Genomic DNA, 27530 nt, shown 5'->3' on the forward strand with positions numbered 1-27530 from the left:
AGAATGTAAGAATATTAAAGGCAGCGAGAACACGGGACCAATCCGAGAGCTCTAAATGAACCAAGAGCGTCTCGTTCATGTGAAGTGCACAGGATTCTGATGTTTAATGACCATCACTCGATAAGGCCACTGCAGGGATGAGAATGAGAAAACAGGTGTGCCATCAGAACGTTTCTGCAAATCTTTTATCCCTAATTCTCCATCACCGGACGACTGGATCCTCTGGAATCAGTCACTTGGTGTTGGGATGATGCTGATGTGGAGAAAGTTGTCTGGGTGGCTCAAGTGTTCGCTCAACCACTGGATGGGTGTTTCCAGCAGCGGTTCAATGCCGTGAATCATAACTTGGAATTTCTTTGGCTCGTCTGGAATGAGTGTGAAACAGAGAAAATGACAATTATTCATCAAGGGAAGTACCATTCAAGTAAAGATTCTATGTTTTATGATATGTGTGTTAAAGCTTGAATATATATATATATTTTTTGTTTGTTTGTTTGTTTGTTTATTTGAACATGTAAATAAAAAAAAAATACAAATACAAATTTATATACATACAGGCATGCATACATATATAAAATTAAAATAACAGCCAAATTAAGTCATGTACTTCTCGGCACAATCTTTCCATATTATTTTAAATAATTCAAATTAGAAATTCTCATGTTCAAAAGGAGTAGGAAGAAGTTCATAAACTTTTCAGGTCCTACCCCATTTCTCTATTTTTATCCTTTAATTAAATACAAAACAATTTGATGCTTCACTTATATACATCTTTACATACATCCTATATCTACCTACCTTCTGTTCACATAAACCTATACATAGATACAGATTCAAACACACACATTCCCATTTTTTTTTTCTTTCTTTTCCATCTATCTATAACAAATCAAATAATAACACCTCCATACTATACTTAACATGTAGACCAGTGGTTTTCAACCTGTGGTCGCGGTGGTATTGCACGTGCACGATTTCTAAATCGCATTTCGTGGCCCTGACCTCCCGTAGTATGCTATCCGATCCAATCAGAATGCATTGCGCCTAGCGCAAGAACAGAACAGACTGGGCATATGCCTAACTCCAGGTTCACACACCGTCTGTGATGCGCCTTTTTCCTGAGCCCATGTTAACGGATCAGAGCATTCACACTGCACGCGGTAAAAGGCTAGAAATAAAAACGTGCGAAAATAATTAATATCTAACACATGAGCATAGAGAGAACTGTGAGTGCACAGGACGCGGTTTAAGTGAGAGGAGACATGTTTTAAGTGCGCACACTCACTTCCCGCAGAGCAGCGTGTGTCTGAGCAAGTACGTCTTGTTTTGTGACAGAGCAAAGGAAATCTGCATGCGAACAGAGAGATTCACGCTCGTGCATTATTTTAATGTGCTTTTCACGTTATATTTATGCGCTCTCACTGCTGACTGCATACACATACTGTATACACACTGCAAACACCTGAGGCATCGCCACATTTTCTTTTGGAAATATGTTTCAAATTAATCCTGAATGCATTTATGACTATAAAAGCATATCGGTGTGTGTCACAATCACAAAATTGATCAAAGAAATCGCGTTTTTTTTTTTTTTGTCCATATCACACAGCCCTAGTTCATTCAATAAATACAGTTAACAATCTAGCTTCTGAGTACTAAGTTATTAACCCAACAATAGTGGGGTCAGTTAATTTTTTTTAAGTGGCCTGCGCAAACATATGTGTGTGGTTGTGTGGGCCGCGAGTTGAAAAAGGTTGGGAACCACTGATGTAGACCAATGAGCCTGTATACAATACTATCACCTCAAGTCATTTTCGTATTCATTTAGTATATTCAGTTTAAATAGTCTTTTAAAATTACTTATTGTTGAACATGATTTCATCTCTTCGCTGCAGCTGTTCCATACAATAACTCCTTTGGTTGTGATGCAGTGATATTTAGAATTTGTTCTTATAGATTTCTTTTTTAAATACAAATGTTCCTCTTAAGTGATGATTGCTCTCTCTCATTTGAAACAACCCTTGAATACTGTTCGATAGCTGTTGATTATTTATTTTATACATAATTTGTGCAGTTTTGAAGTCAACAATGTCTCTGAATTTTAGTGCTTTTAATTTAATAAATATACAAGAGTTGCACAGAGCTGCTTTCATGTACAACAATGTAACTCACTGCTTCACTGCTTTATCATAGTACGATGCATTTTTTGAGAAAATAACTAGTTAATCAGTTACAGCTTCGATATTAATTTGTTCTTCGTTGGTTTTCTATATTTACAGATTTTTCGTCCAATCACAGGTTTCCTCTTACGTCATACTCCTGGGTTCCACCAGGGTAATAAGGCACTTTTATTTTCTTGACAAACTAAAAGACATGATGAAATTTGTATCTCTATGGAATGAAAGATATACTGTAGATTACACTGCATCTTAGCTTAACATCTGATAAAAACACAGTAATCCACACGACATTGATCACTAAACGTCTTGTTTGTAAAAAATCTATCCATAATATTGCTCTCTCCAGCTGTCTTGTCTGAATCAGGAGAGAAATATGCACAGATCAAGCACTGTTTACAAGTGAAGAGAGTCGAAAACCGTTCTAAACAAATATGTCCGTGGATTTTGGTGCGAGACAACATCAGGACATTTTCTCTAGAGGAAGCATTATTATCGACTCAAATTTTAGCCAGGATAATTTGGGGATTATTATTACTTATTTTTAATCAGCTCTTTGAACTCTCATTCTGATGATACACCTATTCATCCACTGGAGGGAATCCAATAGTGAGCAATTGATGTAATACTAAAATTCCCCAAAACTGTTACAATTAAGAAACAAACTCATCTATATCTTGGATGGTCTGAGAGGGAGTCCATTTTTAACAAATTTTCATATTTTGTTGAACTATAAATTCTGAACTTTTGACTGGTAATATCATTTTTTGACATTTTACAATTGTTATTTCATGAAATGCGTAAACTACATAACCAGATATTGTGAGAGGTTCTATTGTCAGAGGAACCGCAGCATGGTTATAACTGCTATTCTCCACTACTTTATCATCTCATGCACAGAACAAATTGACCAAGTTCATACTGTGTAGCTAGTTACATACGACTGGGAAATTGAAGGAAACGCTAGAGGCAGTAACATTACCCTGTTGACCCATGGAGGTTAAATGACTAATGCAGTTGGACGGAAGGAGTTTCAGTTTGACAGCAAGTGATGGTTCAGGCATCAGCATGTGCGCTGGATGACCTTCTCACACTACTGAACTGCATTGTGACCTACAGGATCATTTGCATATTAACACATACAGAAAGTAATGCTGTTTGGCCCTTGAAATCTTTCAGATAAACACCACAGTATCTCACTGCATGATAATCGCCATATGAAAAATCAAAGTTTCACTATAGGACACAAAAAGCGCAAGTAAAGACTCTCTCAAACACACACAAAAGCAATTCATCATGTCTGCTCAACTTACTCCATTTATCATGAGTCTGATGAGTTTAGCTCAGGGCTGGAGAAGTTGGGGACACAGATAACGTGGGTGCAGGAAGGAACTTCTCATAATAATGCATTCTTTTGTTTATTAAATGAGTGGTCAAAAAGGCATGGCCTCAGCTTTCCCTCTGTCTGCTGTCAGCTCAATTATCTTTAACTAGATTCATGCATCATTTTCGCTTTCATTAGGCATAGCTGTCAATAAGGTCAAAAATACAAGTATTTTTCTATTTTTGCATGAATCAAGTAAATCTCTTCATCTTTCAACTAAGGAAAGGGTTTGGAGAAGATACTTAAACCTTACTGGATTCCCTGTTTTTTTTTTTTTTTTGTGACTTATATATATATATATATATTAGGGCTGTCGCGATATACCGGTATTGACGATAACCGTGATATTCAAATAAACAATTATCGGTATCGTGTTAATTTAGTGTATGAGGATATACCGGTATTAGCGATAACCGCAATATTTAAAATGAACAGTTCTCTTATGATGACACCACATGTAAATACTTGGTAACAGTACCTGGTTGAGTGCCCAGGTGGCAGTATCGTGCCTTAACTCTGACACCTGTCACACAAGAAAAAGACGCAGCACTCGCAGCTACTCTGAGGAGAGCTGTGTTCATCAGAGTAAGTTGTTATTATTTTACTAGTCATAGACTGGGAAATATTATATAACCTATTAACAGCGGTTTTCTGTGTTCATATACTTAAAGGGTGATTATTTTAATAAGTACCGCGTGTACTTGTCATCTGTGGTCATTCTTCAATAAGGTTCATTAGTTAACATTAGGTAATTACATTAGTTAACATATATAAATAACATAAATAATGAACGATATTTCCACAGCATTTATTAATCTTAGTTCATGTTAATTTCAGCATTTACTAATGCATTGTTAAAATCACAAGTTGTGTTTGTAAACATTCATGTACTATGAACATTGAATAACTCCATTTTTATTAACATTAACAAAGATTAATAAATTGTGTAATAAATGTATTGTTCATTCATGTTCATTAATACATTAATGTTAACAAATGGCATCTTATTGTAAAGTGTTACCATTAATACTTATTCATCATACTGTTGAACTTGACAGTATTTTCTCTCGTTATTTCATAAGAGCTTCAAAGAAGACGGAGAAAGCCAGAGTCTTGTGCCCTGCGTTTATCAGTATCAATATTATGCTCGTTGGGTGAAAAAGAAAAACTCAATAAACAAAGTAAAAAATAATTTGACTGATATCTTCCCCACCCCAAGGTATATATATATATATATATAAAGGATTAATTAATTATCATCATCATATTAGCAAATCCAATCTGGTCACTATCAGATTTCTATGCAATTATTTATTTCATTACATATTTTACTTTCTTATATTACCTACTGACATTTTGCATTTTGTATGTAATTTGCTATATATAAAAATATCTTTAATAATCTTTAATTATTATTTTGGTCAAAATTGAAGGTTTAACATTAAAATGTCTTGATGGATTTTTTTTCTTCTAAAAACACAACTATACACTTCACAAGATGTTAAATAATGGACACACACATCACTATATCAATAATTATATATTTCTAATAGCAAATCACATCTGTCCACTATAGGACTTTCTATATGTCCCGTGTTGTTATTTATTTTATTTTATTTTTGCTGCTGCATATTTTTCATTCTGACATTACCTACAGATAGTTTTTTTGGTACTTGTATAAATATGTTGCTGTTTTCCATTTAAGATTAGTGGTGGTTGTTAATAATAAGAAGAATGAACAACTAAAGTAAATAAAAGTTTTGTCATTCTTATTATTATTATTGTTACAAGACACAAAAAGATTCCATGAACAATGTAAGTGAATAATAGCCCATTTAATAAAATCTACTTAACGAGAAACAAATGAGCATTTTGGTAGATGTTCATTGTACGCGTTCTTTACAGAGAAATATTTAAATGATCCCCTGCTGATTTTGTAAGTTTGCCCACTTACAAAATACATTTTTATGGTAGGTTTACTTTACGTATAGAGACAGAAAACCAACCAAAGAAGAAAAAAAAACATTATATAAAGGTTAGAAATTGATTTGCATTTCAGTGAGTGAAATAAGTATTTGATCCCAAAGCGAAACATGACTTGAGTTCTTTGTTGCAGAAACCCTTGTTGGTAAGCACAGAGGTAATACGTTTTTTATAGTTGGTCACCAGGTTTGCACACATCTCAGGAGAGATTTTGACCCACCCCTCTTTACAGATCCTCACTAAATCCTTAAGGTTTCTTGGCTGTTGTTTGTCTACTCACAGTTTCAGCTCCCTCCACAGATGTTCTATAGGATTGAAGTCTGGAGACTCCATGACCTTAATGTGCTGCTTCTTCAGCCACTGCTTTGTTGTCTTGGCGGTATGTTTTGGCTTATTGTAATCCTTGAAGACTTATCCATGACCCATCTTCAGTGTTCTGGCTGAGGGAAGGATGTTCTCCTCCAAGATTTTACAGTACATGGCCCTGTTCCCTTGATCCTCATTGCGGTGTAGTCATCCTGTACCATTAGCAGAAAATCAGCCCCAAAGCTTGACTGTAATGATGTTGTTCTTGGGGTCATAGTCAGCATTTCTCTTCCTCCAAACACGACGAGTCGAGTTAATGACAAAATGCTGAATTTTGGTCTCATCTGACCACAACACTTTCTCCCAAACCTTCTCTGAATCATTCAGATGTTCATTGGCAAACTTTAAACAGGCCTGTACATGTGCATTTTTCAGCAGGGGAACCTTGCAGGCACTGCAGGATTTCAGTCCATTATGGCATAGCGTGCTATCGATAGTTTGCTTGGGGACTGTGGTCCCAACTGCCTTAAAGGGATCCCCGGGTATTAAGACATGTATAGATGAATATAACATAAATTATGTCTCTTATTGAAATATGTAATAGAAAACCCACAAAAGACGCATGTTATTTAAAAAAAATGATAACGTTTTTACACTATGGGGGGACGCCATTATTTTATGTGCTACAGTACAACAGGTTTAAATGCATCTAAGGTCAGAATATACATTTTCTCAGAATATACATTTAATATTAGTCATTTGCCAATGATTTCGAAACGATTCGTTCCAAGCAAGTTCGGAGCAAACCCCTCCCTTCCTTTGCGATAAACAACTTTACAGATTGTTTAAAGGGTTAGTTTACCCAAAAATGAATATTTTACTTACCCCTGAGTCATCCTAGGTGTATAAGACTTTTTTCTTTCAGACGAACCCAGTCTGAGTTATATTAAAAATTGTCTTTGATCTTTCAAGCTCTATCATTGCAGTCAGCTGGTGTTGCATTGCTTCAGTTCAAAAAACGTGAAATAAAAAGCACCCTTCCATTAAAAAAAAAAGTGTCTCACACTGCTCCGGGGGGATGAACAAAAGCCTCCTGTAGCGAATTGATGCATTTTTGTAAGAAAGATATCCATATTCAAAACATAATATAACAACATATTATTCATAACATAATCACTTGAATCTAGCTTGCGCTCACTGTTGTACACAGAAGCAGTTCCAGGGGAATGACGTATGAGGGCAGCTTTGGGCATGCGCCGCTCAGAAGTGAACACAGCAGAGAGATCAAAACAAAACAACGGTCACCAATTTGTAAACAGGATTTGTAAAGAAGAATATCGGAGGATTTAGACATTAGCCAAGAGATGACTGGTTTTCCTTTGCTAAAGTAAAGAAACTTTGCTTCTTTTGATCCTGTAAACAAATGTTGGTATTCACGAGACTCACCGGCGCATGCGCAACACTGACCTTATACATTATCCACCTGGAGCTGCTTCTGTGTACTGTGCTCTTTTTATTTCACGTTATTTGGACTGAAGCAATGCAACACCCGCTGACTGCAATGATAGAGCTTGAAAGATCTAAGACAATTTTTAACTCCGACTGGATTCATCTGAAAGAAGAAAGTCATATACACCTAGCATGCCTCAGGGGTGAGTAAAACGCAGCCTAATTTTCATTTTTGGGTTAACTAACCCTTTAAGGATAGCTACATTTTAAACTGCAGAAGAGATATTTACAAGCTCCTTCTGTGTATTTCTGGGCTGGTCCTTTCTCATGATCATCCTTACCCCATGAGGGAAGGTCTTGCACGGAGCTCCAGACCGAGATTGATGGTTATTTTGTATTTCTTTCATTTCCAAATAAATCACACCAACAGTTGTCTCCTTCTCACCAAGCTTCTTGCCAATGGTCTTGCAGCCCACTCCAGCCTTGTGTAGATCTACAATCTTGTCTCTGACATCTTTTGACGGCTCTTTGGTCTTGCCCATGGAGATGGAGAGGTTGGATGGAAGATGCAGATTGTGTGGACAGGTGTCTTTTATACACCTAGCAAGCTGATATTAGGAGTAACTTCTTAAAGTGGCAGGACTAATCTGTGTTCCACTCGGTCACATCACCAGTCTGTGGGAGCCAGACTTCTTGCTGGTTGGTACGGGATCAAATACTTATTTTACTCACTGAAATGAAAAATAAATCTTTAACCTTTATAGAATGTGTTTTTTTTCTAGATTTTTGGTTGTATTCTCTCTCTCTCTATGCATTAAAATAAACCTACCATAAAAATTACAGACCCTTCTTTTTTTTTGTAAGTGGGCAAGCTTACAAAATCAGCAGAGGATCAAATAAATATTTTTCCACTGTATAAATGGTGACAGTTGTAGATGTTAATTAGTTTTCTGGGTAAATCAGCATGGTCTTTTGCTCAACAGGATAAATTTGAAACCCGTGCCTCGCATAAATACCAAGAACATTGAAGCAGCAAACAAACTGGGACGGAGTTCTATATGTTCTCATATGACTAAACATGACGATTTCAAACACAAGCACACACACTTCCATGAACAAAACATCCACGTAATAAGAGAACTGACTTGAAACCAGTTTAAGCTGCAGGGCTATTGGAATTCCTTAAAAAAAAAATCATGATGAGGTTTGAAGATATCTAAAAAACTTTACATGATAACTAAAAACCCGAAACAAAGCTCTGACCTTGATTTTTTTTTAATTGTTAACGGTCAAACAGAACTCTCAAAGAGAGGACTAAATCCACTGACCCTGATTTTTAAGTCACACAGTAATAGTGTGAGCAGAAGTAGTAGCTCATTCCTTGAAGTCCTGTTTGTGTGTCTGCCCCCGTGGAGATTGTAGGGGTGTAAGGTGGGTGCGTCCCCAGTGTAGTCTCAGAATGACTACACTGAGGGGAATTCAAACAACACAACCTCAAATAGTAAATGAACACAACATGCTTTCTTTATGGCAGTTATAACATACGCCCACAGAAAAGCCCTAGCGTGGGTTGGCTCTGGACCTCTGCCACCTTGGAGTATTTCACTCAACCATGACCAACTTCTTTCAAAGCTGGTAGTGAAAACGCAAAAAGCATACATTTCATCAATTCTCGTATTATCTTCTTTGCTGATATTAATATCCGTTGTCATGACCTGGCTGTTGATAGTCCCATAGTTTACTGTTTGAGCTAGAGGGTTTCACTTGGTGCCTATGAAAGATTATGCATGGCTCGACTGCCAAAATTCATCCCAGTTAACAATCTCTTCACTTTTTTCATATACTTTTTTTTTAGGTGGACTATCCCTTTAAACATGTTTTTCTGAAGTTTTAAAGGATTGTGGCCACATATTTATAAATTAATGGTGTCTTAGTGCTATATATATATATATATATATATATATATATATATATATGTATATATATCAGTGTTGTCTGGAGTCCAACATTCTGTGAAATATCTTTGTGTTCGACAGAGTTAAGAAATGCATACAGATTTAGAACGACATGAGGGTTATTTTCATATCTGGGTGAAATGCCCTTTTGATAATACTGTTACATGACTTTTGTCACAGGTATCTGTAACAACATCCAGTGCAGTTTTTTCTTTCTTTCTTCTAATTATTTTAAAGAGACAGAAAATGTAACATGACATCACATGAAAACAAAGGGCTGTCAAATCAATTAATCGTGATTAATCACATCCCAAATAAAAGTTTCTCTTTACATGATTTATACATGATTTATCCTCTGAAACCTGAATAAATAAGCTTTTGAGTGATGTATGGTTTGTTAGAATCAGACAATATTTGGCCGAGATACAACTCTTTGAATATCTGGAACCCGACGGTGCAAAAAAACAACAAAAAAAACTAATCTAAATATTGAGAAAATCACCTTTAAAGTTGTCCAAATGAATTCTTAGCAAAGCATATTACTGATCAAAAATGAAGTTTTAATATATCTACGGTTAGAAATTTAAAAAATATCTTCATAGACCATGATCTTTAGACCTAATATCCTAATGATTTTTGGCATACAAGAAAAATCGATAATTTTGACCCATACTGTGTTTTTTTTGGCTATTGCTAAACATATACCCCAGCGACATAAGACTGGTTTTGTGGTCCGGGGTCCATTATGTGTACTTTGTATATTTATATGTATATATAAAAACACATACATGTATATATTTAAGAAATTCAATATATATTTTTATATGTTTCATATATATATATATAAAGAAATATATGTCACATATTAATATATAAATCATTCAATATATATACACACACACCTGTAAATATTTCTTAGATATACAAATGTATGTGTATGTATTTATATATACATATAAATATAGACAGTACATACAAATATATTATGTAAACAAACTTTATATTGGATGCTATTTATCAATTTGACAGCCCTAGGAAACATTAATTATTGAAAATCCTTTCTGGTAAATCTTTTAAGTCCATGACGGAGCATAATTCTTGAAAAAGGTTTTCATGTGGTAAACAGAAACTTGAGCATGCTTGCCTGACTCACAAGAACTAACAAGATTTGTTCTCATGTAACACAAGTACAGCTGAGCTTCCGTTTACCGTATGTGATGTGCTTGATCTATGTGAATTGATAGATTTTTACATGTAAATAAAAGCATCATTTACACCTGTTCATCATTGTAAATCAGCCATGGCTCTTTCTGAAATCTTGGATTAAATATGGATTACGTAAACAATGCCTTTATGAAATCAAAGGTTTTAAGAGAACGGACTTTCGATGGATAGACAAAGCTCTTAGATTTCAAAATGATTTCTAAATCTGTGTTTCAAAGATGAACAAAAGTCTTATGGGTTTGGAAAGACACGAGAGTGACTATGACAATTTTACATTTTGGGTTAACTATCTCTTCAAAATATTGCAAAATATGACCTAATGTATTTGCTTTTCCATTCATATATAGTTAATAATAATAATAATCCATTAACACATTGCATAAACTGCCTAGAATTACAAAGACCTGTATATCCAACATATCAACTTCCTTAAAAAAAGCACTCTGATTTCTAACATCAAAATTAATCAGTCATTAATCAGTCTACAGAGTTCATCATTTTTGAGTCACTGACCCTTTTTTTTAACCACGGGATCACAGCCACTGAAAGTGTTATTTCAATGTCTGTCATGGGTTGAGTAGCGAGATGTGCTGGGGGTGATGGAGGTGGGCGGGCCAGCTGGAGGTTTCCCCACTCGCAGAGTGGGTTGACACGAAGGGCTGATGGGTGGGGGTTTTCTGAGCAATTCATTTATTTGAAATAATACCACACATACTCTTCTTCACTATAAAACCTCTAAAACAGAACACGGGGAAATTTTAGAGTACCATGTATAGCCGTTTCGATATATATATAAAATCTTTATCTTATTGTGAAAAGCGTAGGAGAGACAGCACCGTATGAACATGTCTCCATTTTTACCCAAAAGTGGTAAAAATTTAGCGATAGATTCCATTCCACTCAGTGCCTGAGACATACAGATCGCTATAGTATGGCACTGACAATACATGTCAGTCTGGCTAAAGCATTTTCTTTTGATTTGTGGGAATCCCCACTTCATTACAACTATAACAGTACTGTAAATCATCTGTGGCATTAAGCCTTTTATAAAACAGAAAACCTCATCTGCTGATAAAAGAGGACCTTTAAGTCACAAAATGCAGTTTTTCACTCATGTGTAACTGATAAATGATTAATCAAGTCAACACTGTGATAAGCAGCTATGATTCGAGACCATCTTGAGAAAAGGTATTTCCCCAAGCAGAGATGTATTTCCTTGTAATCTCAACACTTCGCTCTGAGCTGTTATCAAAGCAAATCCCATATATCTGGAAGAGACAGAATGATAACAAAAAAAGAGAAGCACAAAGCAGCACTTTCTCTTCATCCAAACCACCAGGCTGCTCAGACTAAGCATGCAGGTCTTGAATTGGGCTGGAAGCAGCACAGATGTGCTCCGTCATGCGGGCATCTCCACCAGCAGGTGCTCGGTTTGTCACTGCTATTGTCTGCTTATCTACTTCCTCTCAGGAGAAACCAAGACTCCCCCTGTTTTGGCTGTGGATTTCATTCATGCAACCCTGATTTGTCTTTTTCTGTCTTTTCCTATTTCTCATCTCTACTGTAAATCTCTAGATGTTAAAGATTTGTTTTCCTCTGATGTCTTTTCCTCACATCTCTGATTCCAACCTCCTGTGAGATATAAGTCTAAACTGCAAACACGTTTTCATCAAATAATATCTGTGTGAATTTGTCATGTGGATCACCTTCCGCACTTATGGCAGCAGCAAACAACTCCTTTAGCAGGTCTCCCAACGTAAGCGTGTGGCCCTCAGGAGACACTGGTCGGAAGAGCTTTTGGATGAACGGTCTGTCACTCATCGTCTAAAATGAGAAATATGAAACCTGTTAGAATGATTATGACAGTGCAAAGTTCTCAAAAAATGCAGAATCTGAAGATTGTGGAAGAATGCCTATAATCGCATTTTTTTAATTACTTATTTTGATTTAGTTTTCAAGGCATCCGTTTGTATTAGTGATGACTGGATCCTGGTTATATCCACAGATGATCTACAGGCTGGGCGTAATTGTAATAAATGTATCAAAATATAACATTCTGATTAGTTGCAGTTCCCGGGTGCATGAGACAAATTAGTAAAAGGGTTAGTTCACCCAAAAATGAAAATTAGGCTGCATTTTACTTCAACCCCGTGGCATCCTAAGCCCCTTTTACACTGCACGTTGGACCTGGAAAATTGCCGGAAAATTGCCAGGTCGCCTTCTGTGTGAATGCAAACACCTAGTAACATTGCCGGGTTCATTCCCGGAATGAGCGCTGTGTGAACAAAAGCCAGAACTAATGCCGTAAAGGGTGTGTCGTAGTGTTGACGCAGGTTATCGCGTGACTTTTTTACCAGGTGTTTTGAAGGCAGATCAACGTTCGCGATAAAAAAAAAAATATGTGCAAGCTGTAATGAAGCAGAGATCAGTTAGTTCCTCACTTTCCGCGCTGAAGCTGAGATCGTTCACCAGCTTAAGTGAAAGTTAACGTGTCTAGCGTTTTCGACTCGTACGTTACATGTCACATCCTGATGTCACGTGTCTTTACGGGACCTTTACGGGTTATGTGTGAACGCACACACATATTCCGGCTAATCACTGGCAGTGTGAAAGTGCAAAATCTAGCCACTCGGGAATAATTGCCGGGACACATTATCCGTGCATTTTCAGGAATCTCAGTGTGAAAGGGGCTCTAGATGTATATGGCTATCATCTTTCAGATATATTAATACATGCGCAAAGCTGAACTCAAACATCATGCTCCCGGAACTACTGCTGTGTACAACTGTTGATCCACGCTAGATTAAAGTGATAATTACGTTTTGAACATGGATATTTTTCTTACAAAAATGCATCGATTCGCTATAGCAGGCTTTTGTTCATCCCCCCCGGAGCCGTGTGGAACGCTTGTTTTTAATGGAAACACCCGCTGACTGCAATGACAGAGCTTTTTTTAATATAACTCCACCTAGATTCGTCTGAAAGAAGAAAGTCATTTACACCTAAGATACCTCAGGGGTGAGTAGAAGGCAGCCACATTTTCATTTTTGGGTGAACTAACCCTTTAATAATGGAAATATTAACTACATTCTCTAAAACGTAATTATTAACTATAGCTGCATAATAAATTCATCAAAGTGGTACTGTAATAAAGTAATTTCATGTCAACATTTTGCTTTACTCATCACATACCAGGGCATGTAGGTGGCACTTGGACTTCATTTAACCGACTATGATAGTTCATCAAACAGTAAAACAGTATGCATGTAAAGTACGTAAATCATAGACGATTAAACTCTACTTTCAATTAATAACTTCTGTTAACAAAAAACTGAAAACACAGTCTACATATATCTACACAGTTTTCAACCAGACTGGGAAATTACCACTGCGCTTCACATTATCAATTGAAAATGAAATTTGAGCTTGTTTGAGCGAGACGCACCCAACCCACAGCAATGTGTAAGGCCAACAGCATCTCAGAATGACTGATCCGAAAAAAGAAATAGGAATTTTCAGACTGTTGAGCGATTCGTTACTGTTTTGTACACACTGTCATATTAAATGTAAACCAAATACATTTTATTTTATTGACCACAATATTATTGTGAGACGGGATCTCAAGCCCCAAAAGGACTGCACTCTGAGAACTAGAATAACTGTAATGTGATGATCAGAAGAGGTTCGGTGTGGATATCTAAATCAGAGAAAATCATAGGTTTAGGTGGGTGGATGATTTATTTTCAACAGAGGAATTGGGTGATGTTACAAATGAACGGTGCATCTCTAGTTTGTATGTATCTATGCCCTGTATATGCTGAAATTCTGAAACAATAAAAATGGTGATCACAAAAAATAAAAATTATAAATTTTTACCGGTATATATCTTACCAATATTGGAAAGCTACACACTCAGATCACCAAATAGCACATATATATATAGCAGATATAGCACACCCTAACACAATGACTACACACACTGACCACCTACACTCAAGTGAGTACACTTTTCCTTTGAGTTTTTTCTCAATTTCCATTTAGTTTATATGTTATTTTAAGCCAGTCAGCATCCGAGAAATGGCATCTACATAATTTCAGGGTACCCACTTTTCACACTAGTTACAAAGCGCTGACAGAAAAATAATTCATTTGTTAACTTCAACAGTTAGAGCTGTTTTTAACCCACACTAGTGGGGTGTAATGTTGTGAATTGCTGAATAAGATATTGAGTGGATTGACAGCCGGCAGTCACGCATAGTCTTTCCTATGGCCTTGTGCGAGCAGGCAAGGTGTCGAATGCTGGACAGGATCCAGTTTTCAAACACAACTTGCATGTGGTCATTGATGCAGGGTATCATTCTGTAAGATCTGGACCTGTGGTGACAAACAGCGGCCTGGCGAACAATAGGAGTCAATCTTGGGGCTGTGAAAAGGAAACTAGTGACAACGGCTCAGGTAGTCCAGCTGACACTGACACCCTCAGGTCTCAGGAAGAGAAGGTGTCTCAGGATGCTACGGTCACGATCAGGTTACCAGAAAAACTGACTCACTGCTCACTTGCACCAAGATCATCTCCAGAGTCAGAGAAGAGAGAGTGTGAGAAGTGACAGCTACTTCGTTGCATTTTTAAACAGCAGCATTAATTATTGAGCCCAGTATTATCCAAAAGGCTCCTGATACTGATGAGAAGTGTGATACTCTGGGTGCCGACACTTTCTTTTCAACTCCTCTGACAGCCTAGCTGGCAAACCAGCACATGAAGCACACAACAGACATCATTAGCCTTTCTCCAAAAGCAAGAGGCCAGAGAAAAGAGATGCTCTCAGGTCTCAGAGCTTATGATCAGAGGCTGTATCTACATTTCTAGAGTATGCAGATAATTATAGGTTCTTTAAGCAGTAATCGGACAGTAAAACAAAGTAAGTCACTCAGGCAAGGCAGTACCCCTGAACCTTGTTTTAAAGTGATACCCCACCCCATAGCGAAAATTTTGTCATCAATCACTTTACCCCCATGTCGTTCAAAAACCCATAAAAACTTTGTTCATCATCGGAACACAATTGAAGATATTTTGGATAAAAACCGAGAGGCTTGTGACTGTCCCATGGATTGCCAAGTAAAATACACTGTCAAGGTCCAGGAAAGTATGAAAGAGATCGTCAGAATAGTCCATCTGCCATCAGTGGTTCAACTGTAACGTTATGAAGCGACAAGAATCCTTTTTGTATGTGAAGAAAACAAACATAATGACTTTATTCAACAATCAGTCTCCACTGTGTCTCTCCACATCATGTAGCAAGATTTTGGAGAATATGAGCTGAACGCAGGCAGTGTACGCTCTTCTGTGTCAGCCGTGCCACAAGGAATTTATGCTTTGATTTGAATGAAAACAGTGCATCCTTGTGGTGCAGCTTATAGATTTCTCGTCACTTCATAACGTTACGGTTGAACCACTGATTTTGGGGTGGAGTATCCCTTTAGTGAGATGAGTGGTAAAAGTAAACTGAAACAACCATGTCAATTGTATATTCAAACGAAGTTAATATAGTCAAAAACATCAAACTGCTGAATTATTTGAATATTAAATATATTTATATATATATATATAAGACTTGTAAATTTTGAATGGAAATATTCAAATGCATATTTATATATATATATATATATATATATATATATATATATATATATATATATATATATAGTCTGGTCAGAGGAGAACTGGCCCCCCAACTGAGCCTGGTTTCTCCCAAGGTTTTTTTCTCCATTCTGTCACCGATGGAGTTTCGGTTCCTTGCCGCTGTCGCCTCTGGCTTGCTTAGTTGGGGACACTTCATCTACAGCGATATCATTGACTTGATTGCAAATAAATGCACAGACACTATTTAACTAAACAGAGATGACATCACTGAATTCAATAATGAACTGCCTTTAACTATCATTTTTGCATTATTGACACTGTTTTCCTAATGAATGTTGTTCAGTTGCTTTGACGCAATGTATTTTGTTTAAAGCGCTATATAAATAAAGGTGACATTGACATATATATATATAAATATTAAAGGTGTTGAATTCAAAAACAAAAAAAATTGGTTTGAAAATGTCAACCAAAATATCAATCCATCATTGAAATATTCAAATGGTGAAATCAAATATTCAAATAAACATTTAAATAACTATCAAATAATAACAAATGTTTGTACTGTGAATTTCAAATATTTAAGCTCTCAATTTAATTAAATACTGAAATTGTCAAATCCAACATTCTAACGGCTGACTTCAAGGTAATTAGTTGAATGTAGCATTTAAAGAATTCATTTACAACAGCTTTGTTTTTAAACATTTCACCAATAGAGCTACAAGGTATAAATATAAACATATCTTTGCCATTTTTTTTTTTTTTATATTTATAGATTTATATTTGCTATGGTCTCCCACATTCTCCTATAGAAATTTACCCTGCTATAGTTTACTCCCCTGCTCCAAATCTGGGCATGTTAAAAGGGTCTAAAAGACAAAGTAATCAAAAGCATTTGAAAAAATTTTGATCATTAGGTGGTGTTGCCCCAAATTTTTCAGGTACTTTCAAAGCATTACACATGAGTTTCAATATCATGATTTTAGGCCAAACGTTTTAAGCTATTTGCCATATTTCTTGGACAGCAGGTGGTGATTTTCCAGTGTTTAGAAAATGACGAAGCTGGTGGAAACAGACTGCAACACAACAAGATAATTCCTTCAAACATTAAAAAATAAAAAAATAAAAAATGCAATTCTTTTACATCATGAGGTCCTTGTCTCTTATCCACATACTGCTGTTTATTGAGTTCATTGTCATTCCATGTGTCCCCATTTTGTTGCAGCCAAGATTTCAGATCATAAAAAATAATAAAGCCTTTCAGAAACTAAACATAACTGTCATTTATAAAAATAAAAAAAATAAGTAAAAAAAATTGATCACTCTCCTAAACATTTTTGAATGTCTTTCACATACACAAAAAAAAAAAAAAGAAAGAAAAGAAAAAAATTAATTAAATGAGACCCTGGAGCACAAAACCAGTCTTAAATTGCTGGGGTATATTTTCAGCAACAGCCAAAAAGAAAAACTTCAACAACATTGTATGGGTCAAATTTATGGATTTTTATTTTAAGCCAGAAATCATTAGCATATTAAGTAAAGATCATATTCCACGAAAATATTTTGTACATTTTCTACCGTAAATATATCCAAACTTCATTTTTGATTAGTAATATGCATTGCTAAGAATTCATTTGGACAACTTTAAAGGTGATGTTCTCAGTATTTTGATTTTTATGCACCCTCAGATTCCAGATTTTAAAACAGTTGTATCTCGGCTAAATATCGTCCGATCTTAATAAAACATACATCAATGGAAAGCGTATTTATCATATTGATAAATCATATCATATCATATACATTATGATGTATAAATCTCAATTTGGAAAAACTGACACTTAAGGCTGGTTTTGTGGTCCAGAGTCACAATTGTCTTATAAAGTCATAAACATTTCCATTTCACTTAAAATTGTTACTTTTTGTCCCATCAGTATAATTATTTACCGTACTGCAGAAAGTAAATAAATGAGTAAATACCTGATATATTCTAAAGGGAATATAGCGGAAGCCTCCCTCTTCGGTAGGATACTCCATGAGTTTACGATTCATTGCCCAGAACTGGTCGAATTTATCTGATAAAAGCAAGCAATTGTTTTAATCAATTACAGTAACTCATGTTTCACGTTGATTCTCTTTCAAATGATGCAGCACAGTAATGTACAAACCCCTGTGAATTTCTTTCTTCCATAGGACAGCCTTAGGCACCATTTACTTTCAATGTATGGAACCAAGATGCAATGAAAGTGAATGGTGACTAAGGCAGTCAGTCCCTAACATCTACTTAGCATCTCTTCTTGTGCTCCACAGAAGAAAGAGTCAAAGTGAGTTCAAGTCAAGGCCTATTAACAATACAAAATAACTTCAACTATTTTAGCATCCACAACAACGGACAATACCATTCTGTTTATTATAAGTGCATGGGGTAGTTTTGCTGTCTGGCACTTTAAATGCTTGAGCACTCGGACAAACTCTGACTGACTGTCACTTATACAGCCAACGTGTTTACTATTAATCAGCTGGAAAAAATCATTCTGAAAATGATCCCAACAATATCATTCCTCTGTGTTGTCATCATTCCAGCTGTGATGTGGATTTCCCAATTCTAACAGAACTGATATAACTTTAGAATAAACAGGCATGAGATTTCTCAGCAAAGCCGTGTGTTCAGTCACATGTGCAGGTGAAACTGTTAATTTCTCTCATCAGAGAGGACAGCTGTGACAGTGTGTTATCAAAACATCTATGCTTCTGAAACTTACACCTCTCTCAGTTTATCTGCAGCTTCACATTTTCACCTTTAAATTAACTACTGAAACCACTGTCTGCATCACATACACTAATTTTAAGATGAAAGTGTGGGTTTGAAGTTACTGATGGCATTATGTTTAAAAGAACACTCCACTATTTTTGAAAATAGGCTCATTTTCCAACTCCCGGTAGCACTTTTAGCTTAGCTTAGCATAGATCATTGAATCTGATTAGACCGTTAGCATCTCGCTCAAAAATGACCAAAGAGTTTCGATATTTTTCCTATTTATCGCACCCATGGTACAGCAGCTAAGTTCCCTGATGGGACCAGAAAACATTTTGTTACCCGCATTCTTCAAAATATCTTCTGTGTTCAACAGAATAAATAAATTCATACAGGTTTGGAACACGTTAAGGGTGAGTAAATGATGACAGTCTAAATTTTGGGGTAACCTATACCTTTTAAGGCAAGACACTACAAATAAAACCTTTTTCTTTTCTTTTCTTTTCTTTTTCAGACACGAGACAATTTTAAGGTTTTGGGCTATTTTGCTTCCCTAGCGTTTCTTTTTTACGACTAGTGAAAAGACAACATCCACTTTGCACACTTCAGTGATTCTTTTATTACACTATCTATTTGGATCTGTAGATTTCTATTGCAATTCATATTTTTAAAGGCAGTTTTCTTAAAATAAGTATTTTCTCCTGCACTCCAGAAGCCAGAAATCTTCTTTTCCAAATATCTCTTTCCACCAGTTGTGTCTTGCCTTAACACAGAGTATGCACATGAGGAGTGTTAACCGGTCAGCAGTTCTTACCGTTCTGCAGACCCATCCACAGTTGTTTATGGTCTTTTTTCTGCATGTCGTTGATGACTTGGCTTTTGTGTTTGAGTGCATCTGCCTCTTTAATGCATGACATGAAATGCGCTTCTATCACGGAGTTCGATGCGCAGTGAAGCAAGTCGCGTTCAGGGAAGTTCTGCAAAATAAAGGGGGTCACAACTGTGGCATATCAATAACATAACGGAAAAAAACAATGAATGAATCAGTCTACACACCTTAAAGTGCACTGTGACGTTCCAGGGCAGAGCTGTGTTTGAAGCATGGAGATCAAACAACACGCCAATGGGATAGTGCCTTCAAATTATGAAAATAGCACGTTTATAGTCCACAAAGTAAACACATTAGCAAAATCAATCACTGAGTAACTCAAAATATGGCAAAAATCAAACAGCTCTCATTCCTCAAGCAAGCAGAGATCTCATCTGTAAGCCTTGTTTTATCCTGCCACCTAGTGGTACAAGACAAAAGTACACCTAAAACTCAGACCATAAACAGACTAACAAATAAAGAGCTGCAAGGATTTGAGAGTTTATAAATCTATAACAAGAATAAACCAGATCTAATTACAAGTGCTGGGTGAGATATTTAGTAATAATTACATCTATGCACCAGCTAAGAAACTGCCATTGAGAGAGTAATGTACACAGCAAAAACAAGTCAAGGGAGTAGGGAGGTTCATTTCTGTTATTTTTCCTAACCGACAACCGACGCTCATTAACTGATTAACCGTTAACCAACAAGATTATTTTAAATTATTTTACACATTTGTTTCCCGGGGATTAATTTGACATGCGCTAAAATCAGCAAACAGCAGAACATGAGGATTCAAATCACATCACGCACCTGCAGCGCTTCTGCAAAACATAATAAAGCTAGGCTATAAATAGCAAATAAACAGGCCTATACAAGATATATAGTTTTACTCAAATAATAAATTACGAAAATGAGCGGAAAACGCAGGAAGAAAGGAAACAGACGGAAGAAAGCAGTATCCTCTTTTTCTTTAGGCTTATTTTACGAACAAAGATTAGTTTTTATTGCGCATGTACACAAATAAAGGCAAACAGTTTCCAATTCTGATTATCTTTGTGACTAAAAGGAGAAGTTGCTTCCACTGTTAGAAAGGGAAAAAGTGATAGCGCTGGCACAGAGTTGAGCTTTGCTACTTTGACAATGCAGCGTGTTCATTATCATAATAAGGTCAGTCAAACATATGGAAGAAAAAAACACATTGCTCAGTTTAAATATGTAATAAAATATGTGCTGTTAAGTGTTATCACCTTACCGCCATGATGTTAGGAAAAAACATTTTGTTTAACGTGGATACTGGAACGCGAGTGAAGAAGGGTATAATAATAATAATTTAGCATTCAAATACATTGCGAATATGGAAACATTTGATTTTGTGTCGAATGAGAGACCCAACGTTGGTTTTCAGTTTCATTTAAGCCTAAATTAAATAGTTTTGGCTTTATGTAGCTATAACGTCTTATATTTTTTAAATAGGCTGTTAATTGAAAGGATTTGTCGTGGAGTGAGGGGAACTAAAATAGCAGAGCTATGTTTACAGTGTTTATTATAATGTTTGTAAACATTTCGCGTTGGCATTAGGCCTATTTCTGAATGAAATAATAAAATGCGAATTATTAATAGGCTGCCCGGCTTAAGTTTTTCTTTCTCTCTAAAACCAATTTTTTATGCACGTACCGTAGCCTATTTTTGACTATGCGGCAAACCTTTTTTAATATTTCGATAAGTTGCTGAAAACTAATAAATTAGTTTCTAAACCATTTAACTGATTGTATTAATTGGTCAAAATTCTTCACACTTGGTTAACGGTTAACTGGTTAAAATGAACATCCCTACAAGGGAGCATCCCGCAAACCAAAATCTATATTGTGGTTTGCTGATATGTTTTCGGAGAGTAGCCAGTCTTGTGTAAGTTGAAAAGCTGAAATTGCTTACAACACCTTTAATAAAAGTACAAGAATGTATCAATTATATTGACCATAGTAGACTTTTAACTTTGCTGCAACTTATTAACCCTATAAAGCCTACTGTATCATATTACACAAATTTCTAAGGGCTCTAATCAAATACGATCCATCAGGCTTTTGAGGAACATATATTTGTACACCTCTCAATCATCAACGTACCGCATCACATTATGCGTTTTGAATAGGGCTGCAACTAACGATTATTTTGATAATTGATTAATCTGTCGATTATTTTTACGATTAATCGGTTTATGTACTTATATTTTAGTTTTTCCCATTTTTTCCCCAAGTAAATTATTAATAAATGGTCTTTATCCTTCAGCATAGATTTTTAAGAGATTTTAACCATTTTGCACTGTCATATCCTAATCAAAAATATACCTGGAGTTGTTTTATTGTGTTAGTAATCCTTTGTCGAACTCTTCTGCAATCAGAACACTGACCCATACTCTAGCAAATTTCACAAGGAGATTTAAAATAATGTTTTCACCATGGCAGTCCTTAGAGGCTCCTAAAGTAGTTTAACATCCCGAACAAAGCTTATTAAGGAATCTTTCAGAACATATTTTCACGAAGAACAAGGATAAAACAGAATAAGATTGCAGTGCGTTGTATTTTATTATTTACTGGGAAACAGCTTTATAGCTTATGCTGTGAAATTGTAAACAATCCTTCGAATAAAGTGCCAATGGCATGAAACCTGAATGGAACTCACAATTTAAAGTAAAATCCATCAGAAGGTTGTCCAGAAAAAAAAATTGGACACACACAAAAAACCTGCTGTGTGAAAAAGAGCAGTGAATACTTAGAAAAAAAAGTGCATTTCAAATATCTTTAAACATTTACCCCTCTCATTCAGTCATAATTAGGCTGCACGACTGAATTTTGAACTGGTAAACTACAAACTGATCACAGAACATGTTTGTAAAGCTTTAAATGTTAACTGTTAAAAAGCAATGTTATCAGCTTTTACGACTAAACATTTGCAAACAACATTGTACTGGAGAATCTGCACAAATAAAAGTCTTAGGGGCCGTTCACAAATCGCGCCTAAAAGACGCTTTCTCCTTTCCAAAGCGCTCGTGCAGAAGCGCCCCTGAGGCGTCTGCCTTTGCTAAGCAACCATGACGTGCTCTCTCCTTGAAGACGCGGAAATTTCAGCAAAGGATAAATGGATTTGCAGCTCAAAAAATCGCTTGCAGTAGCTCTGCTACTAAACTCCTGCAACCCACCCTGAACACCTCTCCAATCAAGCGCTCTCACCATTCACACCTCCTGCATCCCCCCTCTCCCCCACACCTGCAATACAGATCAGCGAGGATGCGGTGCGCCAGGTCTTCAGGAAGCAGAAAAGGAAAAAAGCACCAGGCCCAGATTGCGTTACACCAGCCTGTCTGAAATCCTGTGCTGACCAGCTGGCCCCCATCTTCACAAAGATCTTCAACAGATCGCTGGAGCTGTGCGAAGTCCCTTCATGCTTCAAACGCTCCACCATCATCCCCATCCCAAAGAAATCCAAAATTACAGGACTAAATGACTACAGGCCTGTGGCTCTAACGTCTGTAGTCATGAAGTCATTTGAAAAACTGGTGCTGGCCCACCTGAAGGACATCACTGGACCCTTGCTGGATCCTCTTCAGTTTGCCTACAGAGCAAACAGGTCTGTGGACGATGCAGTAAACATCGGACTGCATTATGTTCTGCAACACCTAGACAGACCGGGGACTTATGGGAGGATCCTGTTTGTGGACTTCAGCTCTGCCTTCAACACGATCATCCCAAACCTCCTCCTGCCCAAACTAACTCAGCTCTCCGTGCCCACCTCCGTCTGTCAGTGGATCAACAGCTTCCTGACAGACAGGCAGCAGCTAGTGAGACTAGGAAAATACACATCCAGCACCCGTACAATCAGCACCGGAGCTCCCCAGGGCTGCGTTCTCTCCCCACTGCTCTTCTCCCTGTACACTAATGACTGCACATCTAAGGACCCCTCTGTCAAGCTCCTGAAGTTTGCAGATGACACCACACTCATCGGCCTCATGACGAGTCTGCTTACAGACAGGAGGTTAAAGAGCTGGCTGTCTGGTGCACTCTCAACAACCTGGAGCTTAACACGCTCAAAACAGTGGAGATGATTGTGGACTTCAGGAGAAACCCCCCTGCACTCCCCCCACTCACCATCATGAACAGCACTGTGACTGCAGTGGAGTCATTCAGGTTCCTGGGCACCACTATCTCTCAGGACCTGAAGTGGGACATTCACATTGACTCCATTGTGAAAAAGGCCCAGCAGAGGTTGTACTTCCTTCGCCAGCTGAGGAAGTTTAACCTGCCACAGGATCTGCTGAAACAGTTCTACTCCACCATCATCGAATCCATCCTCTGCACTTCAGTAACTGTCTGGTTCAGCTCAGCTTCTAAATCTGACCTCAGAAGACTACAGAGGGTAGTCCGGACTGCTGAGCGAATTATCGGTACAACCCTCCCATCTATTCAAGAACTGTACTTATCCAGAGTGAGCAAAAGGGCTGTTAAAATCACTCTGGACCCCTCACATCCAGCACACTCCCTCTTTGAACTGTTGCCATCTGGTCGACGCTACAGAGCACTGAGCACCAGAACGACCAGACACAGGAACAGTTTCTTCCCTCAGGCAATCCATCTTATGAACAGCTGATAATAACTGTGGGACACAGTACACTATTTATATTTATATACACTACACTTTTTATCCAACACACATACTTAGCGTACACGTAAATCTTTTGCACATAATATACATGTACATACATGGAACACACTATACTACTTATATTTATATTTATATACACATACACTTATTTATCCAAACACACATACTTAGCGTACAGTTACAATTTTTCCACATAATATACATGTACATACATAAATGCTCATTTTAATATACCTGCCATACATTGTCAATTTGTATATTGTCAATCCTTACCCACCTATTTGTATTTTTTTGTATTTTTTATTCCTTATTGTGTTTTTTGTTCTGTCGCTGTTATGTTGCACTGCGGAGCTCTGTCACGAAAACAAATTCCTCGTATGTGTGAACATACCTGGCAATAAAGCTCATTCTGATTCTGATTCTGATTTATTTCAAAATGGAAATCCATATACAACTATGATCAGCTGTTCCTTTCATCTTGACTGAGCTTTTAACGTTGTTACGGGAAAGGATGAAGCTGATTGGTTAGTTCTTGTCACATGACCCGCGATGCGCTTGCAGCATTCTGAAAAGTTGAGATGTTTTTAACTCGATGCGGTGCGGTGTTGGAAATAATGAACTTGAGCGCGCAAAAGACGCGATATGTGAACGTCCCCTTAAACAGTTCAGTAGTGCAGAGTTTACAGGTTACTCTTCTTTTTTGAAGGCTCAAAGTAAAGTACTCCCAGTCTCCCACATCCCGCTAAATGCTGCAGAGACGCTGTTCGGAAAGCACATGACATAAAACAAGGCCAGCTATTGGCTATTCGCTACTTCTCCTGCTGTACTGGCTGAGTAAAACCTCCGGTGGCTCATTACTGCCACACTTTGGTCACCGCAGATTTGAAATATGCACGAAATGAGCCACTTACGGCAAATAAAAGTTATTTAGCAACGAATCGATGACTAAATTAGTTGACGACTATTTTAATAATCGATTTTTATCGATTAAATCGATTCGTTGTTTCAGCTCTAGATTTGAAACTACAAAACTTTGATCATAAAACGAAGCATTTCTTCTTAACAAGAGATATTATTGGGAGTAACAGAGTGACAACTAATACTAATACGCATTTTGTATAAGTGGCCTGCATTTAGCCTTGATTGCTTCTGTAGCTCAATTAGCTGAGTACCTGTGTAAGTGGCTAAAATGCATGAATGTGAAAATGAAAGTCATGTGCAAAAGTTAGTTAGATTAGATTAAACACGTTGTCAACTCGACATACCACTTGAGAGGCGTTCCCTCATATTCAAACCACATCTCCTCCACGTCTTCAGCCTTCATGACTCGGAGGAAATGTTTCTTGACTTTATCAGTGACTAGCGTCAGGTAACTGACCCGTGGGAGGAGCAGCTGACAGATTGACAGAGAGAAGCAGCACAGGTCAGGTGACATGAGACTAACCGCTCTACAGCTGAGAGAAAGAAAGTCTGACTCTTAACTGACATAGTAGGGTTCTGCCTCTCTCTCTGTGGTTTCCTCTGGAGACAGGGTGAAACAGGCCGGGATCCTGCCGAACCACACATCTCGGAGCACGTCCTTGTCATCTGCCATTATCATCTTTCTCCAGGTGACACATATAATGTCTTCAGGTGCCGAGCTGTTTGAAACACAGAACTTCATCAAGATATCAAGCCGCTCTGATACTAGGTGTTTATATATGATTAAACACTTTGTTATCTGTCTAAACATGCAGAAACAACTCAAAGGAAGCCACGTGCACTTAAGAGTCCCAAAAGCAGATAGGTGGAAGTGATTATTTTTTGCAACTCAGATTTCTAAATAATACAGAAAAATATTAAGAAGCAGCCTAAGAAGCCCAATCAGAATCTGAAAATGGTTACTCATATGGCCACGAATAATGTGTTCTTGATAATTAACCATTTTAATTTTTACTAACTTTACTATTTTTTTTATTTCAACTACTGATGGAACATTTGAGAAGGAATATATATATATATATAATTAAATGAAATTTAATAGAAGGGTTGTCAGAGTTGTTCATTTGAGATATTTAACGGTAGTCAAATGTTTTAACATTTTTACTGAATTTCGACACTACAGTTTTCCAGTCTGTTTTATAAACAATCGCTGAAAACCATGGCAAAAGCAATTATTTTATTCTATTAATAACTCAAGTCTTTAAATATGCTAGATGATTTTCTCAGGTTCAAAGAAACATAGTAAATAATACCTTTCTGAGACAGAAAATGATCTGGGAAGAGCTATAAACATAAATACGTATAAAAGTCTCTTTTCATATCTCTTCAAGTGCTCTAAAGAATACAGAAAACACATAACGTATTCATCTAACGTTTAAATGGCTGCAGAAATTGTTATGATTAGAGGAAATGAAATGTAACGTTAAACAAAAGATTTAATAAGTGAAATAGGCCTAACGTTACTAGCTCTGCTAACATTGGGCTAATGTTAGCATTTAATACTATTTACCATGACAATCGACAAACTGTAAAATGATCTTCTATAATCAGGTATTAGAGATATTTACTCGTCTTTCTGAGGCTGTAATTATGATAATATGAGTAAATAAAGCTAGCACCGACAGAACAGCATTACACACGGTGAGACACCTTTGGAGCTATAAACGATACCAAAACTGCCTCGAATTCATAAACTACTGCATCCAAACCTTAATAACAGACAGAAAAACAGAATAATACATTACATTCATTAGATGTCGACAGAAAGCACTGGAGTTGAGCTCATCTTCAACGCCAAGAAGCGATGTCAAGATGGCACAGACCTTCAAATTAAAAGTCTCTACATGTTCATTTATTTTCTAAATAAACGTCACGGTGCGTTTAGTGTGTTTCACAATAAAAGTCCCAGTCATCATAACAGTCTGCCATACCTTTACACAGTTCTGTTCTGTGATTGTTTTATATATTTATTTATTTTTAAAGGCGCTGTCGAATGACTGATTCAGTACCGATTTGGACGAGACTAACATCTCACAAGAAGTTCATGTGCTATGATTGCTTGAATGTTTTAATGACTTGTAATTATTTATTTATTTTAACAGATAATTTTAATAATAATAATAATAATATATATATATATATATATATATA

General features: G+C 36.7%; 1 protein-coding gene across 1 annotated transcript; it reads right to left on the reverse strand.

The window, feature by feature from the left end:
* LOC132102744 (autophagy protein 5-like) lies at window positions 1–27230 on the reverse strand. The gene is made up of 8 exons (XM_059507376.1): window positions 27125–27230; window positions 25885–26038; window positions 25664–25791; window positions 19925–20003; window positions 19683–19845; window positions 18094–18188; window positions 12185–12302; window positions 1–365 (listed from the first exon to the last, which is right to left on the reverse strand). Exons 2-8 carry the CDS (start codon window positions 25996–25998, stop codon window positions 229–231), a joined length of 834 nt encoding a protein of 277 aa, XP_059363359.1. The 5' UTR covers window positions 25999–26038; window positions 27125–27230; the 3' UTR covers window positions 1–228.
* Window positions 27231–27530: the final 300 nt, after the last annotated feature.

This window comes from Carassius carassius, chromosome 24, assembly GCF_963082965.1.
Source record: "Carassius carassius chromosome 24, fCarCar2.1, whole genome shotgun sequence".
In the NCBI taxonomy this organism is placed as follows: domain Eukaryota; kingdom Metazoa; phylum Chordata; class Actinopteri; order Cypriniformes; family Cyprinidae; genus Carassius; species Carassius carassius.